Source organism: Acanthochromis polyacanthus, chromosome 8, assembly GCF_021347895.1.
Source record: "Acanthochromis polyacanthus isolate Apoly-LR-REF ecotype Palm Island chromosome 8, KAUST_Apoly_ChrSc, whole genome shotgun sequence".
Classification (NCBI taxonomy): Eukaryota; Metazoa; Chordata; class Actinopteri; family Pomacentridae; genus Acanthochromis; species Acanthochromis polyacanthus.
In genome coordinates this window covers 20684204-20710596 of record NC_067120.1, presented here as the reverse complement: position 1 = coordinate 20710596, position 26393 = coordinate 20684204, and the positions used below count along the sequence as shown (strand labels likewise).

The 26393-nt window shown below is 40.2% G+C and overlaps 2 protein-coding genes across 6 annotated transcripts in view; one reads left to right on the top strand and one right to left on the bottom strand.

Annotated features, from left to right (window-relative positions):
- The window catches only part of LOC110960319 (rhombotin-1), a 266898-nt gene that overhangs the window by 2304 nt on the left and 238201 nt on the right, over positions 1-26393 (bottom strand). The window lies entirely within an intron of this gene.
- The window catches only part of LOC110956886 (transcription factor SOX-6-like), a 111001-nt gene that overhangs the window by 41659 nt on the left and 42949 nt on the right, over positions 1-26393 (top strand). For 4 of the 5 annotated variants that reach the window (XM_022202640.2, XM_022202642.2, XM_051952583.1 and 1 more), the window contains 2 exons: positions 1432-1642; positions 18564-18653. In XM_022202640.2, coding sequence (XP_022058332.1) covers positions 1432-1642; positions 18564-18653 — 301 coding nt within the window. The remainder of the gene's footprint in view (positions 1-1431; positions 1643-18563; positions 18654-26393) is intronic. The other variant, XM_051952584.1, reaches the window with a different exon arrangement.

The following is a 26393-nucleotide window of genomic DNA, read 5'->3' as shown; positions in this document are numbered from 1 at the left end:
ACATTTACATAAACATTTTTTGTGCTTATTTGGATTTATCATTTTTACTCTCAGGCATCATGTTATAGCTGGTCACCATGTTGTAACTGTCACTCTGGATACAATAATTATTGTATCCAGAGTGACATCCAGTAGGTGACCAGTTCAGATTTCAGTGCCTTGCTCAAGGACAATTTACAGATTCACAGCAGCAGTCATGGACATGTATTGTCTACTGCAGAGAGTGACTGCGTGACCTTTTGGTTTATAATTTGATCTGACCGTTAGACCTTCTGCTCATCATTCTGTTTGTATAACTCCTTTTATGGAGCTGAGAAACACACCTGAACAATCCATGAGTGACACACTATCTCCTAATCCTCATTATAGAGGCATCTTCCGCTTAAAGACAAAGTGCACAACAGGGCCTCCTGGAGCCGTTTCAAGGGCGTCTTAAGATCCCGCTGTTAGCCAAAGCCCCTTGTCTTTGAAACATAAGCCTCCTAAAGTTCTTGGAGATCCCCCCACTCTGTAAGGGGCGGAGAAAGCATCCAGAAATAACCCTGGTGTTAGAGCACCTGTGCTAAAGTGTCTGTTGTGTGGGACAATGTGGTCATCTTGAAAGGCTTATCTTCTGGATAAATATAGACTCCTTGTACCTCTTGCTGAACTCATAACCCGGCAAAGCGAACAGCAGAGGGACACACACACACACTGTGGTCACACAGCAGAAAATATAAAACGCAATTAGATAGCTATCATCAATGAACAAGGCTGAAGATCCAGCTATGTGCCACTTTCAGTGAATAAGGAATCCATCCACATTCTAAGGAAAGAAATGTCTGTCTTGTGCTATATATATGTAAAGGCTGGAATGTCAGTGAGATCATAGTAAATATATCGGTTAGCATCACCTGAGATAAGAGCGAAGCCATTTTCCCTCTGTGCATTCCTTTTTTAAACTAAATAAAATTGATTTTAAAGTTGCACATTGAATGGTTTAAAGTCTAAATATCAAGCTTTTTAAAAACTAAGGAAAATAATTGGTGTATTTAAGTAATGCAATAATCAAATTTCCTTTATCACAAATACCAGTCAGTGTTGTGACATACTTTTAAAAAAACATACGTCAGGCTTTTTTATCTCACACTGAGGCATACTATCACACATCAGTGACCTGAGCAGCATAAAGAAATGCAGTGGAGCAACACCACAGAGCTCCTGCTGACAGATAGATCAAGTACTGTAATGATCACGTTCTGGCAGTAGCAAAATGCAATCTTCAACTTGACATTTGTCGTGTTACGCCAGCCAGCCCAAGCCAAGGTTAAGTACAGCAAAGGAAGCATCAGCTAGATCCAAAATAATACTGTGGTGATGCACAGAAAAGAGCTGTGGGATGTATTCGTGTCTGTTTGTAACTTCAAACCCTAATTTGCCGCTTCTTCCCAGGACAATGAAAGCAGTAAAGGCTGCTCGCTCTACTCCTACCGGACTAACTCTACCTCTCCACCCAAGCCAGAGGAGTGCTCCAGGGATCGCGGGGAGCCCATGATCGGCCTCGCCTTTGGGACACCAGAGCGCCGCAAAGGAAGCCTGGCAGACGTGGTGGACACACTGAAACAGAAGAAGCTTGTGGAGCTGACCAAGACAGAGCAAGACGGTAAGCCAAAGTCTTCATTCAGATGGTGTGGAGGTATCTGGGGGTAACAATGGTGTGGGGGTAACAATCTACTTTTACAGCATTTCCTATCTTTACATACAGATCTGGAGACAACAAAGTGTAGGCACTATTTCACTAAACAACAAGTGATGGTGTGAAGTGGAAAATAAGTTTACAAGAACTAGCCAAACAAACTTTGGTTTGGTTGAATAGTCATGCATTTTTTGGCTTTATTGGAAGGGCTTTGAGGAAGTTTTATTAGCTCGTGTTGGTTAGAAAAATGGTACAGGGATAGAATCCTTCTATCTACTCATTTTTAAGGTGACAATTTGTGAAAACTAGACAAGATTCTCACTGGATTGTGACATTCTCCAGATAATTTTCTTTATGGTGGTGATCATTTGATCCATACTGTTTTTCCTTATTTGACCAGGAAATCACAAGCAGCTATTTATACATATTCTACATTTACATTCAGATGCATAAGAAAACAAACCGAAGCCATCTAAGTGTTGTTAATTTATTATTAGTTGGCAAACTGTTGGCTATTGTACAATTCGATTCAATTTTATTTATATAGTGCCAATTCACAGCATATGTCATCTCTGAGCACTTCACAGAGTAAAGGGAAGACCTTACAAATTTAAACAAAGAGCAGACAACCAAACAATTCAGCTCAGCTAAGATGACAACGAAACAACAGAACTCTGTTACCGGGAACAAAAATCCCATGTTGTTGCAGATAATAAAGTTAATGAATATGTCCCAATCCAGCCATCATGTATGTTTGAAATGACTCATTTAAAATAATTTGGTGAGTCTGACTTAGTAAAGTATAGTCACTCTTTGCACAAAGGCTCTAGTTTAAACTTTGTTTAAATTGTCAGCCGGAGCTTGACAGCAAGTCGTGCGCTGGTCTTAGTGTCTACAGTAAACCACATGGACAATAAGAAACAAAAGTATTTTAGAAAAATACAATGCATATTTATCCAGATTTTGGCTTTAAAATTCCTCTCAGGAGTGTTTAACCGCAAATCAGGTTGCTGATTTTGTGACACAGCAACAGGATTGCTGTGAACAGAAAGGGAATGAAGGGCTTTTATTAGATCAGTGTATTACCTCACATTTAATAGCTGTGATGCTGTTGCTCATTTTGTCTTCATTCACACATAAAGCCAGAACAACCTTGCCTGGCTATTTTGTTTGCTCTTTCTGAACACATCCACTCCGGGGGATCTTTGAACATCTAAAATTACAACTGACAGACCCCTTGCTCGTTAGATCACAATATCAATCAGTGAAAACACAGGTTTCCCTTTCTCCTGTGCTCCTCTGATCTACACCACTAACACAGGAAAGCGCTGGAGTCTCCCAGCATGCCTCAGCTTGCCCCTTCCCACCCAAAGCAAGCTAGATCTAAAACCATCTAACACTCCTCTTTGCTGTTATGTGCACATAGTAATCGTGATGATATCAGAGGAGCGCTTGATCTCTCTCATTTAGAGGTTTTACTTTGTTATTGATACAGTAAAGTGGGCCAGAATGGGACAGCCAGAGGCGTAATACAGAGCACAGTGTCTTTAGTTGAAAGATAGGTAGCTCTGCCTCTTATCTGCACCACGGAAACCGGTTTGAAAGGAAAAACACTTGTGTGTGGGTGTGTGTGTGTGTTTGTGTGTTCAAAAGTGTTGTGACATCTTCCTGTCAAATCAAAGGGGACATGAGTGGAAGGAAGTGCTCGGGGACAGCTTTGAGTACCCCCCTTCACCACATGTACAGTATAATTCAAATACAACCAGACCCGACCTTGCTTTTAACAAAATTGCTCATTTTTAATTAGACCTGACGCTTTCTTAACTAATTTTCCTGCTTTCTGCATGTTTTTCATGCACAGCACAAAAACTCAGGAGACTTTATAATCCATTTCAATAAACATGAGCAAAATTTCATTTTCTCTGCTCAGGATTTAATTTTTCATTAATTGTAAATATTTTCACATCTCTTATTGGATCAGGGAACATTTCATACTTTATAATTTGATTAGCATATTATATTGTAAACTAAATCTTTACTCCTTTTAATATCATGTGTGATCAAGTGACTCTTGGCTGCTTTTAGAGAGCGTGCATATATATAACCTTTTCCACTACTAGAAAATAGGATTTATTAAAAATAGTTATCTGAAATTGATAAATGATTTTGTGCATAAAGAAGATGTAAAGAGATGCTTTACCTCAGAAAACAGGATTTATATTATATTATGTGTTTCATTAATGAAATCTTTACATTTGAGGTTTCAAACCAAAACATTGCTAAAAAAATTCAAATAAATAATGAAAAAAATAGATTTTTTTTCCGGATATTGCATCTAAATACAAATAATGTTAATTTTTATTATAATTTTACTATCTCGCTGCTCTATTATTTCTTTTTTATAGGCACATATACGTGACACAAAATAACACAAACATAAAAATGCATTTGTTGACGTCCTCTGAAGCATTCATCCAATGTCCACAAATGATTCATATTTGCTGAACATTTCCCTTTGGGGGGAAAAAAGAAAAAGAAAACATAGCCAGGTATTGAATTTGGCTCTCCCTTTGCTAATTAGAGGAGCTGCTATCCCGGGGGACTAACAAGTGGCATTGATCACACTGCAAACACTTAGACAAAAAGAAACGAGATAAATATGTGCAATATAAACAGGCACACTGAATCACACAGTGCTGGCACGAAGAGTAATTCCGTTTCTGGGCCTTGTAAACGTTCATGTGAATTGCTGTGATCCTTGAAGACTCATTGTAAAAATGTCTTTCATGCGGTGCTGTAGTAATGCATTTCATTTGAAGCCTAACGTAATTCTGCATATGGAGATTGACAGGCATTTTTACATTTTTTTCCTTAATGAGCTTATACAAAATAAAATGAGGTGATCAATGGATAAGTGAGCCTTCCTCGTGAGCAATAAAGCCCCACACCCTCCTCCTTTTTCCTCTTCTATCATTTTGTTTGCTTCTTCATTGAGGTGAGTCTTTGTCGCCTTCACTGTATTATTGTCTTTTTACATTTATTCTTTCACCTCACCTGATGGGAGGCTGTTCCTCTTGTTTCCGTCCTTCACCTTCGGGACCCTTTCAAATCACTTAGAGCACATCTTTTTGGAATCCTTCTCCAACAGGCAACCTTGCTCACGTTCTAAGGTAGAGCTTTGTTGTGTGTTTATAGGTAAAGGCAAAGACTTCCAAAGTCATAAGCTGAATTTATTATTTTTTTAAAGAATATAATACACACAGGAGTGCAAGGCCATCCTGGTAAATAGGTGTGTGTAATGAGTCCTGGTGTGGCACAGACAAGAGATCATTTTGTGTTTCAAACACTCCAAAAGGTGCAAAGGTTTTTTCTGCATTTGTTCCAAGTCTTTTTCTTCTGATACCTCAATGCCATGTGTTCACTTAGGCTGACATTTAAAATATAGTTTGTTTATAATCCTCTGGCAGTCTGACAGATTTGATCATCGGCACTCAAATGTCAAGCACATTAAAGCCTGAACAATGCCATCCTCTGCTTCGTCCTCCGCCTCCTGCTGCAAAGGGCTCAGTCCGCTGAGCTCTCCCAGGTTAGATTGGCTGTATGATCAAATGGAGCGGACCCTATTAACCACTGAACGCTCACTAAGACTAACGTGGCTGACCCCTGTGTGCACTGTAGCCTGGAGCTAAAGTGTGGATGATGTCGTTGTTAGCCATCGCGCTGCGCTCACCCCCTGTCGCCACGCTGTTAGCAGTCTGCTACTCTGAGGAGCCCTAAGTGCCTGTGACAGTTCTAATGAATAGACACGGCCTCGCTTTGCAGTGTGGGAGATTTTTTTTTTTTCACGCAACTGCAGCCTCAGCTTTTAAAAGCTTTATGAAGAACTCTTTAAGACTGTGTCAGGTAGCTGTATTACCACACAGCTGGTTGCTGAAAATACGTCCGTTTCGCCTGGACTTTCACAGCACACGAGCCAGGAGGGTGAAGGCCTGACGTTTTCTTGACAATTTTGCATTTATGTTGAGTTGCGCCGGTGTTGTGTGAAGGTTTAGATAAAAAGGCTTACTGCATACAAAAGGCTTTCTCAACACTGTTAAAGCACTTAGCACTTAGACTGGTAGGCTCGTTGCTGAATAAAATGTTCAAGGCCAGGATGAGGGAACATCACAAGAAATAAATGTGGGGCCCAGACATGCTGTTGAATGGAAAATGCTCCTGCATCCTCCATTTTGTAGCTAAAAATAAGAGATAGAGAGGATGGGAAATTAAAAGTCTGGAATATACAGAAACATAACCCAAACAATAACTCTCTTTCAAAATCGATAGGGGCCTCAGTGCCAAACATTAATCTAAATTCACCTTGTCTCCTTGAGCCCTCAATGCAAAAAGAAAAAAAAAAAACAGTCAGAAGTGGACACGTTTAACCAAATGACGATTAGAAACATTCTGGGAAGCGGACATTACTGGACATTAAACCCAGTGAAGTGTGCAATCAAGCTCCCTCAGTTTTGATGAGTGAATTATGATTATCTGTATTGTTGAGCCTCCAGGGGGCCGACCTGCTGTTAAAGGGGCCTGGCACGGGCAAAGCGCCTTCATGCCAACTTAGTCAGCCATCTAATGTGCCTAGCGCAGCTCTGGCGCCTGGCAAACACTTAACATCACTCTAATCCCTGCTTACACCCGAGCCTGTATGAATTACTGTACAATTCATGTGTTTCATTTGCAAATGAGATCAGGCTCAATTACCGCGACACTGTACGACTGCAGAGCGCTCATAAAACAGACACCTGTGTTTATGCACTCAGCAAAACTGGACTTAGACTTTGGTCTCGGTACTTCTACATTCTAAAAAGCTGATATAAAAATAACACATCTGGCTTTTCTCTTCTGAGATTAAAGCATGCGGAGTGACTGAATAGAACGAAGCTTCAAGTCAGACGGTATACGGCTTCATAGATTGGAAGGGATGTTGCTCACTCATGTTTTTTTCATGATCAGCCAACATTCACAGTGTTCACAAGCAGTCAGGCGCTGTTTGACAGTCACTCGTCAGCCTAAACAGGCTTCACATTGAGAAATTTGTACACCATCATTTCATAACAATGCATTTTACCACTGTAATAAAGCAGGAAATCTGTATTATTCTTGTTTATCTGATAAAGACATCTAATTTTTAAAAGAGAAACAACAGATTTAGTCAATACCTCAAGGCACACATTAGGTATTCATAAAAACCCAGACCAATGATACAGTTTCACATTTGTGAACGCCAGCAGCTGCCCCTCCCATCATATGGAAATGGGCAAAAGCACAACTTCCAATCTGGCATTAGTGGTAACATGATGATGCATTTCTAAGATCCAACAAACCCAACTTTCTTTTCATAAGTCATCATGACTGTCTTGATTTACTCATTTTTGTGGAAACATGAACTCGTAATAACTCATAATTAAGTGTTAAGTTTAAAACATTCCATTTTTATCATGGTTACACTGAACTTCACCACATTTTTTCTCTCCTGCCCTCATGTCCTGTTTCAGCTTTACTGTAAATGTGTAGAATGATAAACGCAATGCATTTTTGATCAAGTCATCACTTGTATGAAATGAAGGGGCTTTGCTGGAAAAGGGTGATATGGGGGATTTAGTAATATTTAAATCAGAATGGGAGGACAGCTCAGGGGCTGCTTGTTGGTACTGATAGGCTACTGTCTGATTTGAAGAAACTACACATTCCTGATGAAGTAGATCAGCTGTACTCTTAAAGTGTTAAGCTCTATCAAATAATGCAGAGACTGATTCTTTGAAAAAAAAAACTCAAATAGGGCATTTTACCACCAGGAAACACGGCTTTGAAACCAAGTTTGCAGGAACTTTAAATCCTTCTTCTCTTTACAAAGATGCATAACGTCAGAGCCGTTGGGTCTTATCTACATCTAATAAAGACATTACACTGTGCAATCTACGTACAGAAAAAGAAACAACTCTGCAGATGAAGGGCTGTATTTTCCACATTTTCACTATCCTGTGACCCCTTGCAGCTTCTCGTGCTGCTACTGTTTTACAAGCCTTGTTCTGTGTGTTTAAACCTCTGCTGTCCAGTTTGGAGGAGTCTGCACTGTGTCTTGAGTTAAGGCCAGGCCAGAGCTGGGCACCCAATCACCCATATAATAGCTTCCCCAGCTGGAAGAGGAGGTCAGAACGGGGCCAAGCCTTCCTCTTACCCTGTTTCTCATTGACAATAGAGACATTCTGCCAGGCTTCGCTTTGTTCTGTCTCACTGCTGAAAGCCTGTTTCAACATCTCTGCTGTTACCACCACTCAAGCTGTGGAACGTGTGTTCTCTTCTGGAGGGGGTCTGCCTTGGTTGGCGGGTTGAGAGTGATGTGCAATCATGTGTATCCTGGACTAGCATACTTCTGTGTATTCAGAGGCAACACCTGCGCTGCAAATGTTCAGTGACATTCTACCTGGAATAAAACATTAGCTGCGAGATTCCTCTTTTGTTACAGAACAACAAATGGATCTTGCTTCCAATTAGCAGCTTAGCTACTGGCCCAGGCCTGTCAGTATTACTGTTTGAAGGTTAAATCATCTGTGAGGTTTTTTTCAGCCAAGCTGGGGAAGAAGCTATAGAGCATGACCGAACCTCGAACTTTAGCGAGGCGTGCCCCGTGTGCCCCTGACCTGTGTGTGTGTGTGTGTATGAGGGCTTATGGAATCATACACTCAGGTGGAAGTAGTTGTGATGACAGCTTAACAGGCAAGTTGGGTCGCACCGAGAGTTAAGCTCATTGGCCAATTAACAAAGCCCTGGCTCTGGCACTATGTTTGCCTTCTTCTATGGGATTGGCAGCTTGAGCTGTGATTGTGTGCAGGTAGAGGCTTTGTCTGTGTGTTTGTGAGTGTAGATTAGTATGTGGATGCTGGTGAACAAAGTCTCGTCCCAACTTGCCATATTGTGGCCAGTCGAGCAATGTGGTGTGTGTAGAGAGAGGCTATATTTTATCCAAACACAAACTAATTTTTTTTCTTGGACTTTCAATCTGCTTTTGCATATGACTACGTTTGGTGGTCAGTACTGCTCTCCTCGTCTCTGCCAACAAGCCGACTCCCTCCGGACTTCTTGTGGTTGGTTTCAATCTATTCCTCTGTAATTGATAGGGATCTCTTTACTAATGATCAGCCACAGCCTGTGGGTCTTGACTACAAATACAGTCAGTGGGATATGCCTGGTAGCCCTCTCCTGCTCATTTTGGCTGCAGACCAGCCAGCATATGGTACGGGCGCATGCAATGTGGTTTGTCAGAACAGTTTTGAATGTCTTCCAAAAGAATCAGATTAAATAGTGATTTTATCAAGTCCTTTTTTCTCTCTTTTTTTTTAATGAGGATTTCACTGAAACGCCAAATTGTTCCTGATAATGTGGTGAAGGCCAACATGATATAACTGCAATGAAGAAAGAAAAGCACTGTTTGTGTCACAGCCAAGACAGATCATGTGTAAAGCCAATGGAGCATGTTTGACGTGGCTCTGCAAAAATGTGGACTTTAATTGACTGCATTACAAACTGTGATGAAAACTGTTTGTCTCTACTGAGCTGTCACACACATGGCACTGATAAACAGTATACTGTGTCTGCAGTCAACTTTGCATTTGTACAAGAATGTTTTTTTTTCCCCCTTAAAACAAAACTTCGCCAAAATTTTACTTGTTTACTACAAAGTCTTTGGAATATTTAGTTAGTCGTCATTATTTGCTGTTTTAATGAAAAACATCGGTGAAACTGAAAAATTAAAATAGCATTAGCAACACAAACACATCTCTGCTTTTAGTAATTCTCTGGAAGTCATCTGGTGCATAATTGGAATCTCTGATGAATCTTTTTTGAATGTCTATTTTTTGTAGTGAAATTATGTTTATAACCATTATATGAACTTGAAACTACAATGAACATATTCAGTATTTTTCAGAGAAAGTTCATAAAGAAACAAGAATCATGCACTATGTGATTTCCACAAGTTGCGTGATCGCACTCCAGCTGAGGACTGACTATGTGACTTGGCATCACATTATTTTGATACAAAGTCGTTCATCAAACGACACAGATTTGAATCAGTGGATTATATGGATGGCCCTAGAAGTGCATTGGTCAGCTATGGAATTGTTGTCAATTCAGCCCAGACCCACTGCCGGCCCTTCATACTGATTTTTGTCTTCATGACCCCCCATCCAAACCTCAGGCCCCTCCCACAGTAGCTCCCCCGGGGGCCAGATCCAAAACAACCCTTCTATTGTGTCTGAACCGCACATCTCTTGGTGTGTATGAAGTGTGTGTGTGTGTGTGTGTCTGTGTCAATATGTGTGTGTGCTGAGTAGGGTAAGGTTTCATATATCAAACCTAAAGTGGAACCAGAAGCTTGGGCCTTGAACTGGTGTTTTGGGAGCGTGCGTTTGACAAAGAAGCAATTTTGTATCGTTGCTGTGAGTGCATTCAGGTTTGAGCTCCTTTATTTTATCTCAAAAAAACCTGAGATCTAAATTTCCTGACACCTTAAGACCCAATAAGTGCACAGGTTCAGTGATTATATTAATTAATTCTTTATCTTCATTCTTTTTCTGCATTTTTCCATGAATATCAACATCTTACAAAGTTTGGCTCCATACACTCTAATTAAAAGCCTGTCACAAATGTATTTAAAGCTGCACAAAATTATGCTCACAAAGAAAAAGGCCATTTCTCTTCATAGACTATTAAAAAAAGGAAACCCTGAAAAATATGTGAAGAGACAAAAAGAAATGAAATGAAGGCTCTGTTACTAAATAATGAATAGATGTTTTACTTTACATTTAAAATTAATTAAATCCAAAGTGAATTGACCTTGTTGTTTCTGTGGTGCATCATATGCCCAAGCTTGTACAGTTTTTAAAGCTCATCAGTCAGTCTTCCTTGATTGTTGTTCACCTTTCATATAAAGAAATGAGGTGGATAAAATATCTGAAAGATGTTTTTTTATTATTATTATTTTATTATTTCATCTTAGAATCAGTGACAGTTGAGAGATGAAACCATCCAGTAATAAGGTGTACCATCTGTCCAGTTTAGTTGGAGCCCATCATCAGGCCTTTGAAAGTTTGAGATATTGACTGAAAATCCAGCAGCCCCATCAGTGTTTAGCATCTTTTCTAACTCAGCACCTTTACTTGGTGAACATACTTTCACCTTGTGGTTTCCTGATGTTCAGGCTGCAGTGATTGTTGATATCAGTGCTGTGATGCAGGCAGGTCTGCCCTCTTTGACTGCACAGCAGAGATCAGCAGTCAGACTTTTCTAGTATTAAACTCACACTTTAAGTAGAAACCATGCCTCAGCAGCCAACTTTTGAAACGGAAGTCAACACCAAAGTACCTTAAAGTGCAGTACCTCAGAGGGTCACTAGGTCCAGGCTACAAAAAAATCCTACAGACTGCCATTCAAAAATAACTTCTTTCAACGAATGCACAAGTCAATGCCTTATTTCTGCTGGAACAAAGTCACTTTGATGTCATCGGTTAAACTCACTCACTCTGCAGGTCCTTCTGAAAACAATCCTACAATTCAGTAGATATTAGTCTTTAAGAGAGATATGTTCCAGGATTGATTTGATTGACATGTTTGGTCTGCAGTGATTGACAGGTTCAGTCACACTGGCAGGTTCATTCATCACTGAGCTTTTCCAGTTTTGCTTTGATTCTGTTGTGGTGTAATTGCTGCTATCTTCTGACTATGAGTCAATGGAGTTTAACATGTATTTTCCACCGAGAGTTTTGCCCTTTGTTAGCTTGTTTTGGACAGTCTGTGGTTCACTTTAATTATGACTTGCTCTTTTTTAAATGACCCTCAAGAAATTCTAATATTCAGATTTTTTTCGTGTTTTATTTTCTTAATGGTGTGGAGTTTTATTGCCCTTTCTATTTAATTTATCATTAAGTGAAATGTGCATAAGGCTCTTTTTTCTCTTGTTTTTGAACATTAAGAACATTCAGCTGGTGGACATGGAATGGACATTCTTATACAACGTATACAATGGGCCTTACCTGTTGCCATACTGATGATGCTCTGTGAGCTCTAATCATGCTGTGTTACTTTTCCACCCCATTTCCTGCATTTGCAAGGTCCTAGCTCCAACTGGAAGACTTGATGTATATATCCCTTCTCTGGCTAAGTCCATCTTTAAATACAGTCTGTGGTGGAAACACTGTCCTTTATCTAATGCACAGCTGCAGGGTTTCGACGCAGTGCTTTTGGCCGCATGCCCACTTATATCACATGAGTATTTTTGGCATGGGTGGCCCCAGTGGGAATCAAAGCCACCCCCATGCAATGTGGGGGACTGACAAAATTAGCTGGACTGCAGGTGAAATAAAAAAAAATTAATAAATACATTAGTAACAAAATACATTTAAAAAATGTTTAAATATGTTAACGGTCATAGCTTACATTGGCAGTGGCATTTGCATTATACTCTCTCTCTTTTTTTTTTTTTAGCAATAGATGACTTACATGTTGTGTTTTAACTCAATGCAGTTTCCTCTACAGCCCACTGAAACAATATGTTTATATCCCTTCTCCTAGATTTCATACCAAATGAATTTACACACATAAATGACACGTCATCTACAGGCTGCTTCACAGTTTTAGCCTGGACAGAAGGTAAAAAAAACCTGGTACCATCTGTGTCTTTGTAAGGTGAAACAGCAAGTTAGCAGATGGAAATTTCATTAGCGTTCATTTAATTAAGCCCTGATTTAGTTCTGTCAGTTTTCTTTGTCATTTATGTAGATTAAAAGAAAAACTAAAAATGATCATATTCTTATGCATATTGTTCTCTCTGTGGTGAAGGATCCATTTTTCACTAGCTTTTGACATCTCACAGAATAGCCAGTGAAAAAATTAATTTGGAGATGAACTGATAATGAGAAAAAAAAGTTTAGTTTACAAAAATAGCAGCTACAGGTGCACCCTCCATCTGTTCCCTGAGCTTTTCAAACATTTTAGAACATTTTCCTAATTTACTGAGTATCACATATTGTGAGTTTATTTTACTCTGTACTGATCATAGATCAACATGGATTGGAGCAACCGATTCACATTTAAATGATAGCTGCAATACCTTTAAAACCAACGTGCTGCTCCTACAAGTGGCCCTCTCTGTACATGTGTGTGTGTGAGTGTGTGTGCGCAAAGGGAGTGTTGTATGTATGGAGGGTTACATAGGGCTACTCTCTCAGAAGCCCATCTACCCCCCGAGTGAGGAGGGCCGGCTTCTTTCTCAGGCCATGTTCTGTGACAAGAGAGTCTGGGTGTCATCTGACAGATGAAAATAGTGTGTGTGAAATGGACACCGTGCTAACACGCAGCCAGGCTAACCACTCTGCAGTTTAATGGTTTTACAACACTGAACGGGCAGTGCTAGGCCGTCGAAATTGTGTGTGTGTGCGTGTGTGTTATATACCCCTCCTGTGCAAATAAACGTCTCAGCAGTGTACCGGCATTCTGTAATCAGTGTGTGTGGCGCGCTTGTATGTTTAAGTGCTTCAGAGTGCAGCAGCATTCTCGTATCAGTGTGTGTGCGTTTGTGTATGTGTGTCTCTTTCCTCCTCTTGGCTGGCCTGTCTCCTCATGTTTGGACATATGTTGAGTTTTATTTCACTGAGACATCAATCCTTCTGGCCAGCTGTTAGGACAGCTGCTCGCCCTGCGCCTCTCTTGCTCTATTTCTCTCTATCATTTGCTCTGGCTCTATCTCTCTCTATCTTTCTTCTCATCTGCCAGTTTCTGTTGATCTACCCCTCACGCTTCTTTTTTCTTTAATATCACTGTATTTTTTTTCCCCTTTTCCTGACTGTTTAATCAGTCTGTATTATTTATTTCTGTACTTTATAAATCTCGCTCTTGATCATCTTTCTTTCTTTCTTTCTTTCTGTCTTTCTCTTTCTTTCTTTCTTTCTTTCTTTCTTTCTTTCTTTCTTTCTTTCTTTCTTTCTTTCTTTCTTTCTTTCTTTCTTTCCCCCATCTCTCTCTGATGCTGTGGGGTCTACAGCTGAAGTCGCACCACTGACATAAATTTGGAAGTGCAAAGTGTAGCTGTCAGCCTCCATTTACACACATTCAGTAGTGAAGTGAAGACACGAAATGATTTTTTCAGCTGCGGGTGTGTTACACAAACATCAGGCACCCACTAGAACATTGGCCTTTGTTATTTTTAACTTTAGCTAATTTTTCAGATTAATGTTTTTTTCTCTTTACCTTGGCGTTGACTGCAGACTCCTGAGCTCCAAGTTATTGAGCTCTGGCACAATTTCGTGTGTGTGTGTGTGTGTGACAGAGGGTGGATGACACACTTTGTTAGGTGATTTATAAGGGAACTTATGAAATGTTATTGAATATAAAATGTGCATTAAATACTGCACGTCTAAAGTCGGGTGTAACCGTTCCTTCAACTTTCACACTACAATCTGAAATCCAACAGGGATCATTACATATAGATAATTACCGTACAATCAATATTCCATAGCATGATGAACATTTTTCATACGTTCAGTCACATTTTATCTACACACACAAGTTAAATGCACCAATGTCACTGATGAAACACTCTGAAAGAAACACTTTCAGAGCTGATTTTGTAACTTGTAGTAACAAACTTTGAACCTGCTATAAATCGAAAAATTAACTTATTAATCAAAACTGGTGGCCACAACATGAATTAAATGACCTTCTGCATTGTGCTCACATTATCCTGTGATTTTATCATGTATTGGGAAAAGATTACGAGAGATCGCACACGGACACAGAGAGATTAGAAGACAGGAAGAGGTAACAGAAAGACAAACAATCTTATAGAAGACTGTGGCACACTGTGAATTTCTTGGCAGCGGCTGTTTGAGGCTGTTGATGCTTGCCTGCCACACACACACACACGCACACACACACGCACACACACAGTAAAACACACAGTAAGTTGCCTGTGGCTCATGTAAAACACCCAAAACACCGTCTCTTGGCAGGTTGGCGTGGGGACAGGTGATAAAAGTGTGTTTACCCTAAACAGCTCGCTGGCTGCCTCAGCGCTGATTGACTACCACTGTGTCCCTGAATCCACTTCTTATCTCCTTCATCTTGCTTCCGTCCCTCCTAAACTTAATTTTATCACTCGCTGAACACGTATGTCTTTCTCTACTCATCCTCCCTCGTGATGAAGAAACTAAAGTTAGAAACAAATCTCAGCATTAGGTGGGTACAGCAAGTATTTTGTCTATTAATTGTAATATCTTTTTTATTCAAGAGAATGAAGCTTTTTTTGTGTATATACCTATCAGTACTCATTAGCATTAATACAGTCTTGTGAAGGAATTCTTCCTTGTATTTTTTCTATCCCTTCCCTTTTCTCTTCAGTTTTTCTTTCATCGTCTTTTTCTGTTCCCTTGCTTTTTCTACATCTTTCACTTGTCTAAACCGTTTACATATGAGATGAAACAAGAATCTTCAGCATCCTCGTTGTCTGTCCTGCATACTACCTTTCCCATGCCTCTGCCCCATTTTTCCTTCCCTGTGACCTTCCCCACCTCCCCGTCCCATTCATGCTCCCTCTCCCTCCTCTTCGGAACCCATCTATCTTCCACATTTCTCCTTCACATGACGAAAGAGCCGGTGTTCTGACGGCGAAGAATTTTTATCCACCCTCCTATCTAAACAGCACTTGATCCCTGACTCGTTTGCGGCGACAGATAGAGAGCCATCTAGGGTAAAACATCTCCCTCTCGACCCTCTCTTCTTTTCTTCTTCCGCCTACCCCCCCCCCCCCCCCCCCCCCGCTTCACAACGCACCCCTCCCACCCCCCACTGTCTGCTCATCTGATCTGTTTATCGGTACGAGGGGTGTAAATTGTGCATCAGAGTACACACACGGCTGACTTACGCAGATCTGTCTTGGAGTTACAGGTTGTATTTTCGTCTCTAAGTGCGACCATAAATTGCGCTCTGGGATCTTGTTTGATACAAGGCCCGGTGAACGACTGCACATCGGCGTCTTTAGGTCTTGCGATGTGAAAAAAAAAAAAGTATCCTGACCAGGACCTGCAGATTCATTGCGTTACTGACTGTAAATGTCCCCTGTTGAATGAGATAATACACAAATACATATCCAGCTGAGCCAATTGTCCAATGAATTCATGAAAAAATAAGGTGGGCTCCATTGTCCTAAGGGTATGGAAATTGTCTTAATTACATTACTTTACTAAAATGTGCACCATCTGTTTGTAAATACCCCCTGTCTTTTTTTCCTCAAACATGGGAAATCCCCATCAGAAATGAGTTTAATTTTTAAATTGTTTCTTGTTATGTAGCTGTATGCCACCCTCCCTCACTGCCATTGTCGCTCTCGTTGTTTACATTGATCCCATGTGATCTGGATGGCTGCATTAGCTTATTTACAACAATCATGATCCGACTGTAAACATGCAGGGCTTTAATGGACTGGATGAGAAAGTTGTGCTCGGCCGGCGGACGGCATCTCATGACCACACAATGGGCCCCATACGCACAAACCAAACATTAAGCCATTCACAATAGACCATGTGCTCTTATGAATGACTATAGCGCCTTTTGTCAGGATAAAAGCACCACAAATGAGCTATTGTCTGACTTTCTAAATCAGGCAAGCCCTCAGGGGCATGTTTTCCGCACAGCACCCAAGAATGTCTCCTTTTTGTGTGTATGCGTGCTTTTTTTTGGACATCCTTGGTGACTGAGGCTTCGGCATGGGGCCCTGCGTGACCATGACACCATCTGTGGCGTGTCCACTGGCATGAAAACCAGAGTGTGCACGCAAACTCAGGAGGCTGAAGGAGTGTGTGAACATGTACAGTATGCAGGAGGAAAGCAGGTATTGTATTCCTGAATGTGGCAGAAGGAGCATTAGATTTTAAAGCTTTAATCCTTAAGATTCAGTCCTGGTTGATTTGACATCAGCTGTGGTTATTGGTGACGGACATGCGACAGAAGAGCGGTTCATTTTACCTGCTTACAGCACACCTAAACAAACCACAGATAAAGTTGCTTCATGGTGTCACATTGTGTCATCTTTATGGTCTTGTATTACCCGACAAAGGGGTCCTGATGAAAAATGTCTATGTGCACTGGGTCTCATACCAACAGGAAACCTAAACAACCTCATAGACCTCATAGCACAGACAGTTTCACATGTGTTAAGATACGATGGTGTTATGATTAGTTTTGTGAAAGTAGTAGTAGTAGAGTAGTTTTCATGCCGAAATCTAACCAAACAGTGAGTGAAAACTGAAAGTAAAAGAGTAAAAATTTTGAATAATGATCACATACAGGGTGCAAAGCCCAGTGTCCGATGTGAAGGTTTAATGTACAAAAGTGTTGCCATTCTGATTTAAAGATGAACAGAAGAACTGATTTTTAATTTGAGCCTGCAGTTCTTTGTTGTCATGGCTACAGTACTAAATATGTGGTTAAGGTTATCCAACAGTGATGGTTAAAAGCAACCAAGACCACTGATTTGCCACAGGAAACCAACGGCAGCCTTCAGTACGAAGTCCAATGTTTTGCTGACCCTCCATCCACCCCAACCTCCTCCCTGCACAGACTTAATGACTGTGAAACTACCCCACCTCCCCACCTCCACTGCTGCAATCATAATCACTGCAGAAACTAGGGGGCGGGAGCTGTCACAATGATAGATAACTGTGGGGCGTAATAAGCTACTTACAAGTTTTTTTTGTTTGTTTTTGTTTCTGTTTGAGAAGACAGTCACCATCATACACCATGCGCGTGAATCATTTCCCGTGAATCAGGCATGTGTCTGGATGTGCACCTCGAATCTTACACAGGAGAAGCAGATACCACCATGAACAATTATTTTGTACTGTTACTTGCTTTGCTTTTCAAGATACATATATACATAATGTTAATTTCTGGAAATTACTGACTATAAAATGTATGACTTTATGTAGAAATAGACATATGAAATGACAGTAAGCATTGTGCAGTGTAATGGATCATAAAATTTGATCATATGGTTAAAGTAGTACACTACTGATGTATGGCTTTCCGCAATATCTTGATGTTGTATCTGATTAAGGTGACTTTCTTGACTTTAGAATCAACTAGGCATTGTAATGTTCAACAATGCATAACATTCTAATCTAAAAATTGAAGGTATTTACGTTTGGTAGACATTTCAGTGGCGTTAAAACCAACTGAATGTAGCATAACATACAACCTCAATACTTAAATATATTTACTTCGTTGTGGAAACCTGACAACATACTTTACTCTGTACATTCTTGTGTGTCTTTCATAGACAGGTCGCACACAAACACTCCTGCTAGCACATGTGCAGATGTCTGTCTCTCTCTGCTTGTCTCTCTGCTCTCTGTCTGGTGAAGAATTGAAAAGTTCCCATTGTTTAAGTAAAGTTCACAGCAGGACTCCAATTGAACAAATGGGACTTTATGAATCTTATGAGACCACGTGTCTGTGATGTCTATTATCCTGAGGCTATGAGACACATTGTGAGAAAGAAGACAGCCACAAATAAGACCCCGTCTCTGAACAATGCGGACATTCTCATTTGGTCAGCTGAATGGCTGCTGCCTTTTTTTATTTTTTTGGGGGGGAGAAGAAGCAGGAGGAAATAGTTTCTTGTTGTCATGGTAAGAAATCTTACAATTCTTAGGAATGTGTTGTTGTCTTTCTTGTCCTTTTCCCACTGTCTCTTCTGTTCTGTCCACTTGCTCCTGGTGTGTCACACTTAATTGATTGCAATAATTTCATGAGAGTAACTGTTTCCTGTGTTTTTGGGTTTTTTTTGTAGAACCATCTTGCATGGAGAGGCTCCTCTCCAAGGACTGGAAGGAGCGTGTTGACCGCCTGAATGCCAACGAACTGCTGGGGGAGGTGAAAGGTAAGAGTCAGACAGACAATGTCCAAATCAAGGCCAACACCCACATGTGCAACTACAACCAAATCTATATTCCCATTCACGCAGTCAGATGTTAAGGTAAAGTGGAGGCAGACAAAGAAAGAAAGAAAGAAAGATTAGATACCTTTGTGAAATCTACACATCCTCAGCATTTGTGGAACCTCTTCCTCTTGTGCTTTAGTTCACCTAAAGATGAACCATGTTATAAAACGAGCAAATGATATGTGCACAAGAAAAAAGACACAGTTTTGCAAAGCTAAATTCAAGGGTAGGAAACGATCAAATAAGCTGTAATTCTCTCCACAGTGTGTATACTTTCAGTATGCTTCTGCATATGAAAGCAGCAGAGTAAACGGTCAGCCGGCCTACCTGTCGAGGAATGAAGGCAGCTTTAAACACTACCGGTTGTAATTGTGTCTTTGATTAAAGGGTGTGTATGAGAGGAGAAGCTGCACATGGTCCAATATTTTTGTCCGCACGAACAAATAGCATCTATGAAGCTATAAATTGCACCGAGGGAAATGCCTTCCCAGCCTGCTCTGGTATTCACTGGTGAAAATGGCAGCATTGTGAAGGGATCCTGCGTTAAAAATTCACACATTGGCTGCAGTCGAAGCGAATGAAATGCATATAATCATTTTTAATGATACAGTTATCATGTCTTATGATATATTTTGGCTGTTAAGCATCCGATCAACAGTAGTGCTTATTTACATATTAAATACTGTAAATACAGAATAAAAGCATCATAATTAACATCATTAAAATTCATAGGTGTTTTTCTCACATACAAAAAATGACACGTTTATTTTCAGTATTAAAATATGTAGACCTGATTAGTTTTGTTTTTCTTAACTTAGCTTTACAATTACCTTCAAGTTATAAACTTGCTCGTTTCCATTTTTTAATTCCTTTCTTTTGACTTTCTATAGTTTTTACTGAGCTGCTGTTGCTACTGTCTGCAATAAGGTATCGCAGCAGTAAATGTGTTGAGCTGGTCTGGTTAGTCCAGTAATGACACAAAAAAAAACAGTGTCATTCTGGTGTCACTTTGATCTTATTGCATAACACTTACTAGACTGAAATGCTGTCTAGTTTTTTGTGACCTTTGCTAACTAAGTTCACAACCCAGGAGGGCAATTGCTTCAGTTTTCAAATTTCAGTCTTGTCAAAGTCTGTTTACGCCAGTCGCATAAAAGAAAATTAATAGATCGTGATGTGCATGTGACTTTGAAAAACTGATGTTTTGGCAGAGAGAAATGCTTTTGGTCATGGCTGCTGCCGTGGACTCTGTTTGTGTGCCGTAACATTAGTCGTTAACGGCTGTGCAGTGGAGCTGCTCTCAGTGAGAGAAACCGTTTGTGATCGTCTCCTGCTGAAATGGCAAGTATTTCCTCTGTGGAAAGTGGAAAAAAAAAAGGGACTATAGAGAGCCTTCTGCAGCAGAACACCACAGACATTGACTTACACTGAAAGACAGATATCTGACTCTTAGAAATTTTAAACGGGGGTCTGAGTTTTCTCTTAAGTCTTATGAAGATCATAAGGAAACTGCAAAAACAACAACAAAAATACTGTAAAGGGCACTTGCCGCCCTGAGGTTAGTCTCTCAGGCTGTACAAATTTAGCCTCTGCCATTCTGTCACATATATCTTAATATCTTCACATTCCCCGTCATGTGAGGAGGCAGATCCATGGGAAATATGTTTTGGAGGAAAGGTACAAGCAAAGTTACATTTTCTATAAACACAATAAGCAAATATTGTTCATTAATATATAGGGATCTGTTCCAAAATTTTAATATTAAACTTAAAGGTAAAGTAATCACTGGCACTGTATTTTATTTGTTTTCAGCAAGAATACACTAATAATATTTATCAGTTATTTATAAGCACTGTAAAAAATTGCCAAAGGCTCCCAGTGACTTAAGGGGTAACACTTTGATAAATATTTGTCATATCTTTTGCTAATTATAACCAAAGTACTTGTGTTGTGTAAACCTGATACAGACGTGGGTCTGAATGCAAACTGAGGGTTTCTGTAGTTTACTACTGTGTGCTTTGTGCACATATCATCCACCCTGTCTTAAATATTCCATAGAGGAGGGAACACGACGTGTATATTAGCCCAGCATGGACAAGAAAGCTCTTAAAAAGGCCGTTTTAATGGACAACCATAGTACACATTTCATTCTTTATTTTTATAGTGGTAAACAGTGGCTTTATGCATCAATGTTGCATGTAATGAAATTTAACTGACTTTAGTTGAAATGTCTTTTTCTTTCACTTGTGTAGTAGAAAGCTTTCTGATTTATTAAACTACATTTTGCCTGTAACTCAGTGGCAGTGTGACAGCAGCATGTCTGTCCTAGTCATACAGTAAGGCTGAACTGTGCAGTAGATCAATTTCTTGTCTGTTAGTTGAAGACACCGATAAACATGTATAAATATAGCATGTACGAGAACATGCATGAACATAAATGATCACTCACACATGCACACAGATGCCTCTGTTCGTCCAGCTGTGTCCTGTCTAAAGAAACACTCTGATTGAATTCAAGCATTTTATTTCTCAGTGGTTGAAATGAAGCCCGGTCTGGCTGACCTAAATACACAAAGACAACTGTTGCTCTGTGTCTCCTCGCACAACAACCTGAACCTATTTGTTCAGTCGCACTTATTTTCAGGGTGAAGAAAACTGATGGCCTCCTTTTATTCACTTGAGCCTTTACTTATTACTGTACGCTTCAACTTGAAATATATTGTGCGTTCATGTTTTTTTAATTTAACACATCCAAGGAATATGAGTAAGTAGACACACTTTTTACCTACACCGTGCCTCACTGTGTAGCCTCACTGTTGCACATATGGGAATGGGCCAAAAATAAGCATATTTACTACGGAGCTCGAGCTGGAAAAATATAGAAGAAATGTGACAGCCAGGGTTTCATACGTAATGAACCTAAGTAACTAATCCTGTCAACTCGCAGGGTGGGACTTTCTGAATCATTTATTCTTCAGAATCAGTATTTAGTTTTTCTCAAAATCTAAATGCGGTTTCTTGTCAATTGGGATTGAAGTTTAAATTAATTTGCTCACCAGTAACTGTTATGTAACTCTAAATGTCACATAAATGTTTTTGCAACATGTTTCCTACATCCTAAATGACAAATCGGGTGCTTACATGAGAAATAATGATCTTTTATTCAACTTCACACCTCTTGCTGAAACTTTTCAGACGTACTTTTTATTGATATTTGGGCTTTTATTTATTTATTTATTTATTGAAATTCTGGCGTTCACATTTTATTTTTCCGTGCAAAGTCAGAAGGCTCATATGAACAGATGGATGGAAAGTGTCTGATTATGCTGTCGGATGCATGAGCTGGCACATCTGGCAGCAATAATCACATTCACATTCAAGAGTCACTTTAATCAGGCATCTTACTCATTGGAATCTTTTATTTTTATCTGTGCATATGTTGATGTCTGTCTGGAGGAGTGAGCTGTTTGTCTAGAACAAACCCAAATGTGTGCAGATCAGATGTGATATCTTTGTGCCCTGCTGCCCCGGCGAGGTCGTGGGCACATGTTTTGACAAAAACGCAGTGACGTGGTTTGTTTTGGGGTCAAATGTCAGTGTGTTTGTTGCGGTGTGACAGTGAGGAGAGGGTTTAGTCATCCGGAGCACTGCCGGGAGGTTGGTGCCGAGCCGCCGTGGTGGTGAAACACGATGGTTTGGCAGAAGCTCAAAGCAGTCAGAGGCATCAGTATGTTAGACTGAGGTGTGATGCTGCGAGTGGGTGATGGCTTGTGTGCATTTTTATGTGTGGTTTTTGAGTTTGAATGTGGGAGTTGGTGTGTTGGTGTGTATTTAAAGGGAAGTAGCTGAGACATAACTTTGTCATACAGTGTGTGATTTCATTGGCAGTGATTCACTTAATAAAGAAATAACAATAACAGAAAAAAAATACACATTTTCATACATTTCAGCATTCACCTTTTAGCTATGCCTGTGTTTTCCTCCACTGGAGAGGAATGCACCAGTTCATTACTAACAACTGGACGTGTGTACCTTTGCATTAAAAGAAAAAGCTCAAATAAAATAAATGTCACATTTTTTTCATGTGTATTTGAATGTGCATATATATATATATATATATATATATATATATAAGCAAAAGCAACAACTAAATAATATTTGTAATATTATGTTATTCTAAGTATAAATATGTAATATACTGCATTTTTTAAATAAAAGTAAGCAACAAAAGTTAGCAAAACAAACTCAACACCACAACAATTTGATTATATTGTGCCTTTTTAAGTAAATGCTGCAACAATGCTCTTACATAAATGCTCTGAAATGAAAGCTTCCTCCATGCAGAGGAGGTGAGCGCAGTAACAGCCCACCAACCTCTCGTCCAGAGTGAAGTGTTGTGGTCCAGAGACAGATCATCCCATCATCCAGACAGAATGAGAAAACAGTTAATAGCTCTCTGTTTTGGCTGCTGCCCTCAGCAGGTGTTGGGAATAATCCTGATAGATGGAAAACGGAAACGTCTCAGATGATTATTGGTGCCAGAAGTGTTGAAGGAATGCAAGGCGTAGAGTTTGGAATGCACAGCCCGTAATCCACAAAGATGAATCATAGAGCTGTAATCGCAGTTGTTGCGATTACACAATAGGCTTTACTTCACTGCAAGGAATGCAGAGGAATCGGAAGAAGTCTGTATGTGTGAGTGTGTGTTTTAAGACACGGCAGGATTATAAAGTATCCGTCAGTGTTGCAAGACTGAATTGGCCGAAGAGACTTAGGGAGGGAGGAAAAGGGGGAAGAAAAGATAGAAGGGTGGAGAAGAAATAGTGATAACAGCAGAAGAGAAAGGAGGTGATGAAGAAAGGAAGAGGGAGGAGATGGGGGAGAGGGGGCAAAAAAGAGAGGAGGCAAAAAAGGAAACTGATGAGTGAAGGGAAAGGATACAAGATGGGAGGGAGAAAAAGAGGGGATGAAAGAGAAGAATGAGGTGAGGCAAGAGGAGAAGGGGGATAGAGACAGAACTAGGGGAAAGGAAGATAGGACAAAAAGGTAAAGAAAGCAAATATAAGTGAGGGATGGAGAGGAGAGGGGAGGAGAGGAGAGGAGAGGAGAGGAGAGGAGAGGAGAGCAGAGGAGAGCAGAGGAGAGCAGAGGAGAGCAGAGGAGAGCAGAGGCCACAGGGAGAACCTGGACTTGGAAGTGGAGTAACTGATGGGGAGGTCTTCTGGGGAAAACTGAAAAAAAGAAAGAATGAAAGCATGAAAAAAGGGACAAGAAGAGGAGAATGTTGCCTTTGATACAGGGGTGCTGAGGGGTAATTTCTGTGTGTGTGTGTGTGTGTGTGTGTGTGTGTGTGTGTGTGTGTGTGTGTGTGTGTGTGTGTGTGTGTGTGTGTGTGTGTGTGTGTGTGTGTGTGTGTGTGTGTGTGTGGGAGGGGGGCAGTCTGGGGTACAATAGGGGCCTGACAGGACTACAATGGAGACTCTGTTAGTATGCAGGTAGTGTTGGGGCCACCCTGCAATCTCCCTACATGGCCCCAGGGCAAGACCTTACACACAGATCGACAGACACACATGCACACAAGAGCAAGAACTTCTAAACAAGATAAACTTCAGTGTGGATATGTATGAGTTTATGTTCTACACACTCGAGGACACGGCAGCTCAAGCAAGACAGATGAACTTCCATGTGTGATTGGACCCATTCACATACAAAGAAGACTCAGTGACTGAATATCAAGTTGTCAATCTGCTTAAGAATCGCACACAAACACACAACAGCATCGACAGGAGCTTTGAGATCTGGCAGTGTTGCATTGTCAGTGTGGTGGATGATGAGAAATCTTCTTTGACCTCTGAGTTTCCATCATCAGACTGTGTGTTGCTTCTATAAGGGGAGTTGTTGGAGAGGTGAATGAAGCTTTGTGCATGTTGGTAGAGTTAACAAATAAACCCAAACCAAATGAAAACACATTCACAGCCAAAGGACAGTTTTTTCATATTTAGTGAAAAAAAAAAAACTAAAAAAACGTGCTTAATTTAGGGTTTTCTTTAACAGCATGGGCTGCAATTAGCATGTAATATGGCTGAAATGTAACAAGTACCACGAATGAAAACAAAAGGATATAGTTCTGTTTTCCTGCCACAGGCAACAACACAAGTCACACTAACATTTTAAAGACTTTTAACCTTCTTAAACAAAATGTTCATCGTCATTCTGCATTGGCTGTGTTGTTTACTTCATTATCACGGACTGTTTCATTGACTGTGTGTAACATCCAGTCATAATAGTGCAGGTTTAAGAGCTTGGCCACTATAACCTTTCACTTCTTGCTTTTCTCCTGCTGATACACTCGGGCCAACATGGCTCGCGTCCATGTAAAGGCTAGGTTTTTGGTTTGTTAATTTACCTAAAAAGTAGTTTTTATTTAATTTTGTTGTCATGGGTTACACAGTGGCTTGGTGGCTAGCACATTTACCTTGTAGGTAGACGATCCCTGGTTCGTGTTTGGGCCTTCCTGGGATCTTTCTGCATGGACTTCGCAGATTCTGCCTCTGCCTGTATGGGTTTCCTCTGGGTACTCCGGTTTCTCCCACAGTACAAAAACATGCTCAGGTTAATTGGTTACTGGTAATTGTTCGTAGTTGTGAATGCGAGGGTGATTATTTGTCTGTGACAGACTGGTGACCTGTCCAGGGTGTCCCCTGCCTTCATCTTAAGTCAGCTGGGATAGACTCCAGCCCCACTGTGACTCTAATGAGGAATATGCGCTTTAAAGATAGTAGATGATTGATTTGTTATCATGCCATGGGGCTGACTCTCAAAAATGTGCATAAGTTTATTGGCAAAGTTTGTGCGGGATCATCTTCTCGTTGCTACATTGGCAGCTATTGCTAGTTTGTGGGAGCAGTAAGAGATAGCAGCAACAAGAACTTTTGTTCCAAAACAAGAGGATGTTCCAAAACAGACTGATTGCTTGACCTCTGGCATTGTTTCTTCTCAATATCTTTGAGATTTATTCCTTGTAGTTCTTACAGAACACCACATTGTTTATTTGGTGCCAAGTTTTTTTCGTTTGTTTTTTGTTTTTAGCTCCCTGAGTAGGTGCAACCATTTTTTCCCCACACACCACGGTGGTCATCTGTGATGCTGCTGCGTTGCTGAGTAGCCTTATACCTGCACTACTGCAGTTGAATGTTCTCATGAAATCTTTAATGTCTCTGAACAACCGCTTATCTTGTCCAAATGACTTCACACTTGACAATGCACTTCCTCTTCAAACTGACAAGTTTGAAGTAGATTAGATGAATGTTAAGAATGACCAAAACCACGTAGAAGAACACTCACACACACACAGAGATTGCTTGATTTGTTAGTGAGATGGGGAAAGTTTATAAAAGGGAAGTTAATCAGACACTGATACTGATCTGACAAGTATTGCGGTAAAGAAATGCAGCACACTTCTAAATGCAGCTTGGTGATCAAAAACTGTTGTGATCTATTGTCACACCATGCCAATACTTTGATAGTGAAATTACACAAGATTATTACATAAGATTTCAGTTTCTTTATCCAACTGGTATTGAAATAAGAATCAAATATTGGTGGAACTATAACTGTCTTTTGTGATGGCTTTAATGTAATCTATTCAGTTTACAGTTGAAAAAACAATCTCACTGTTGT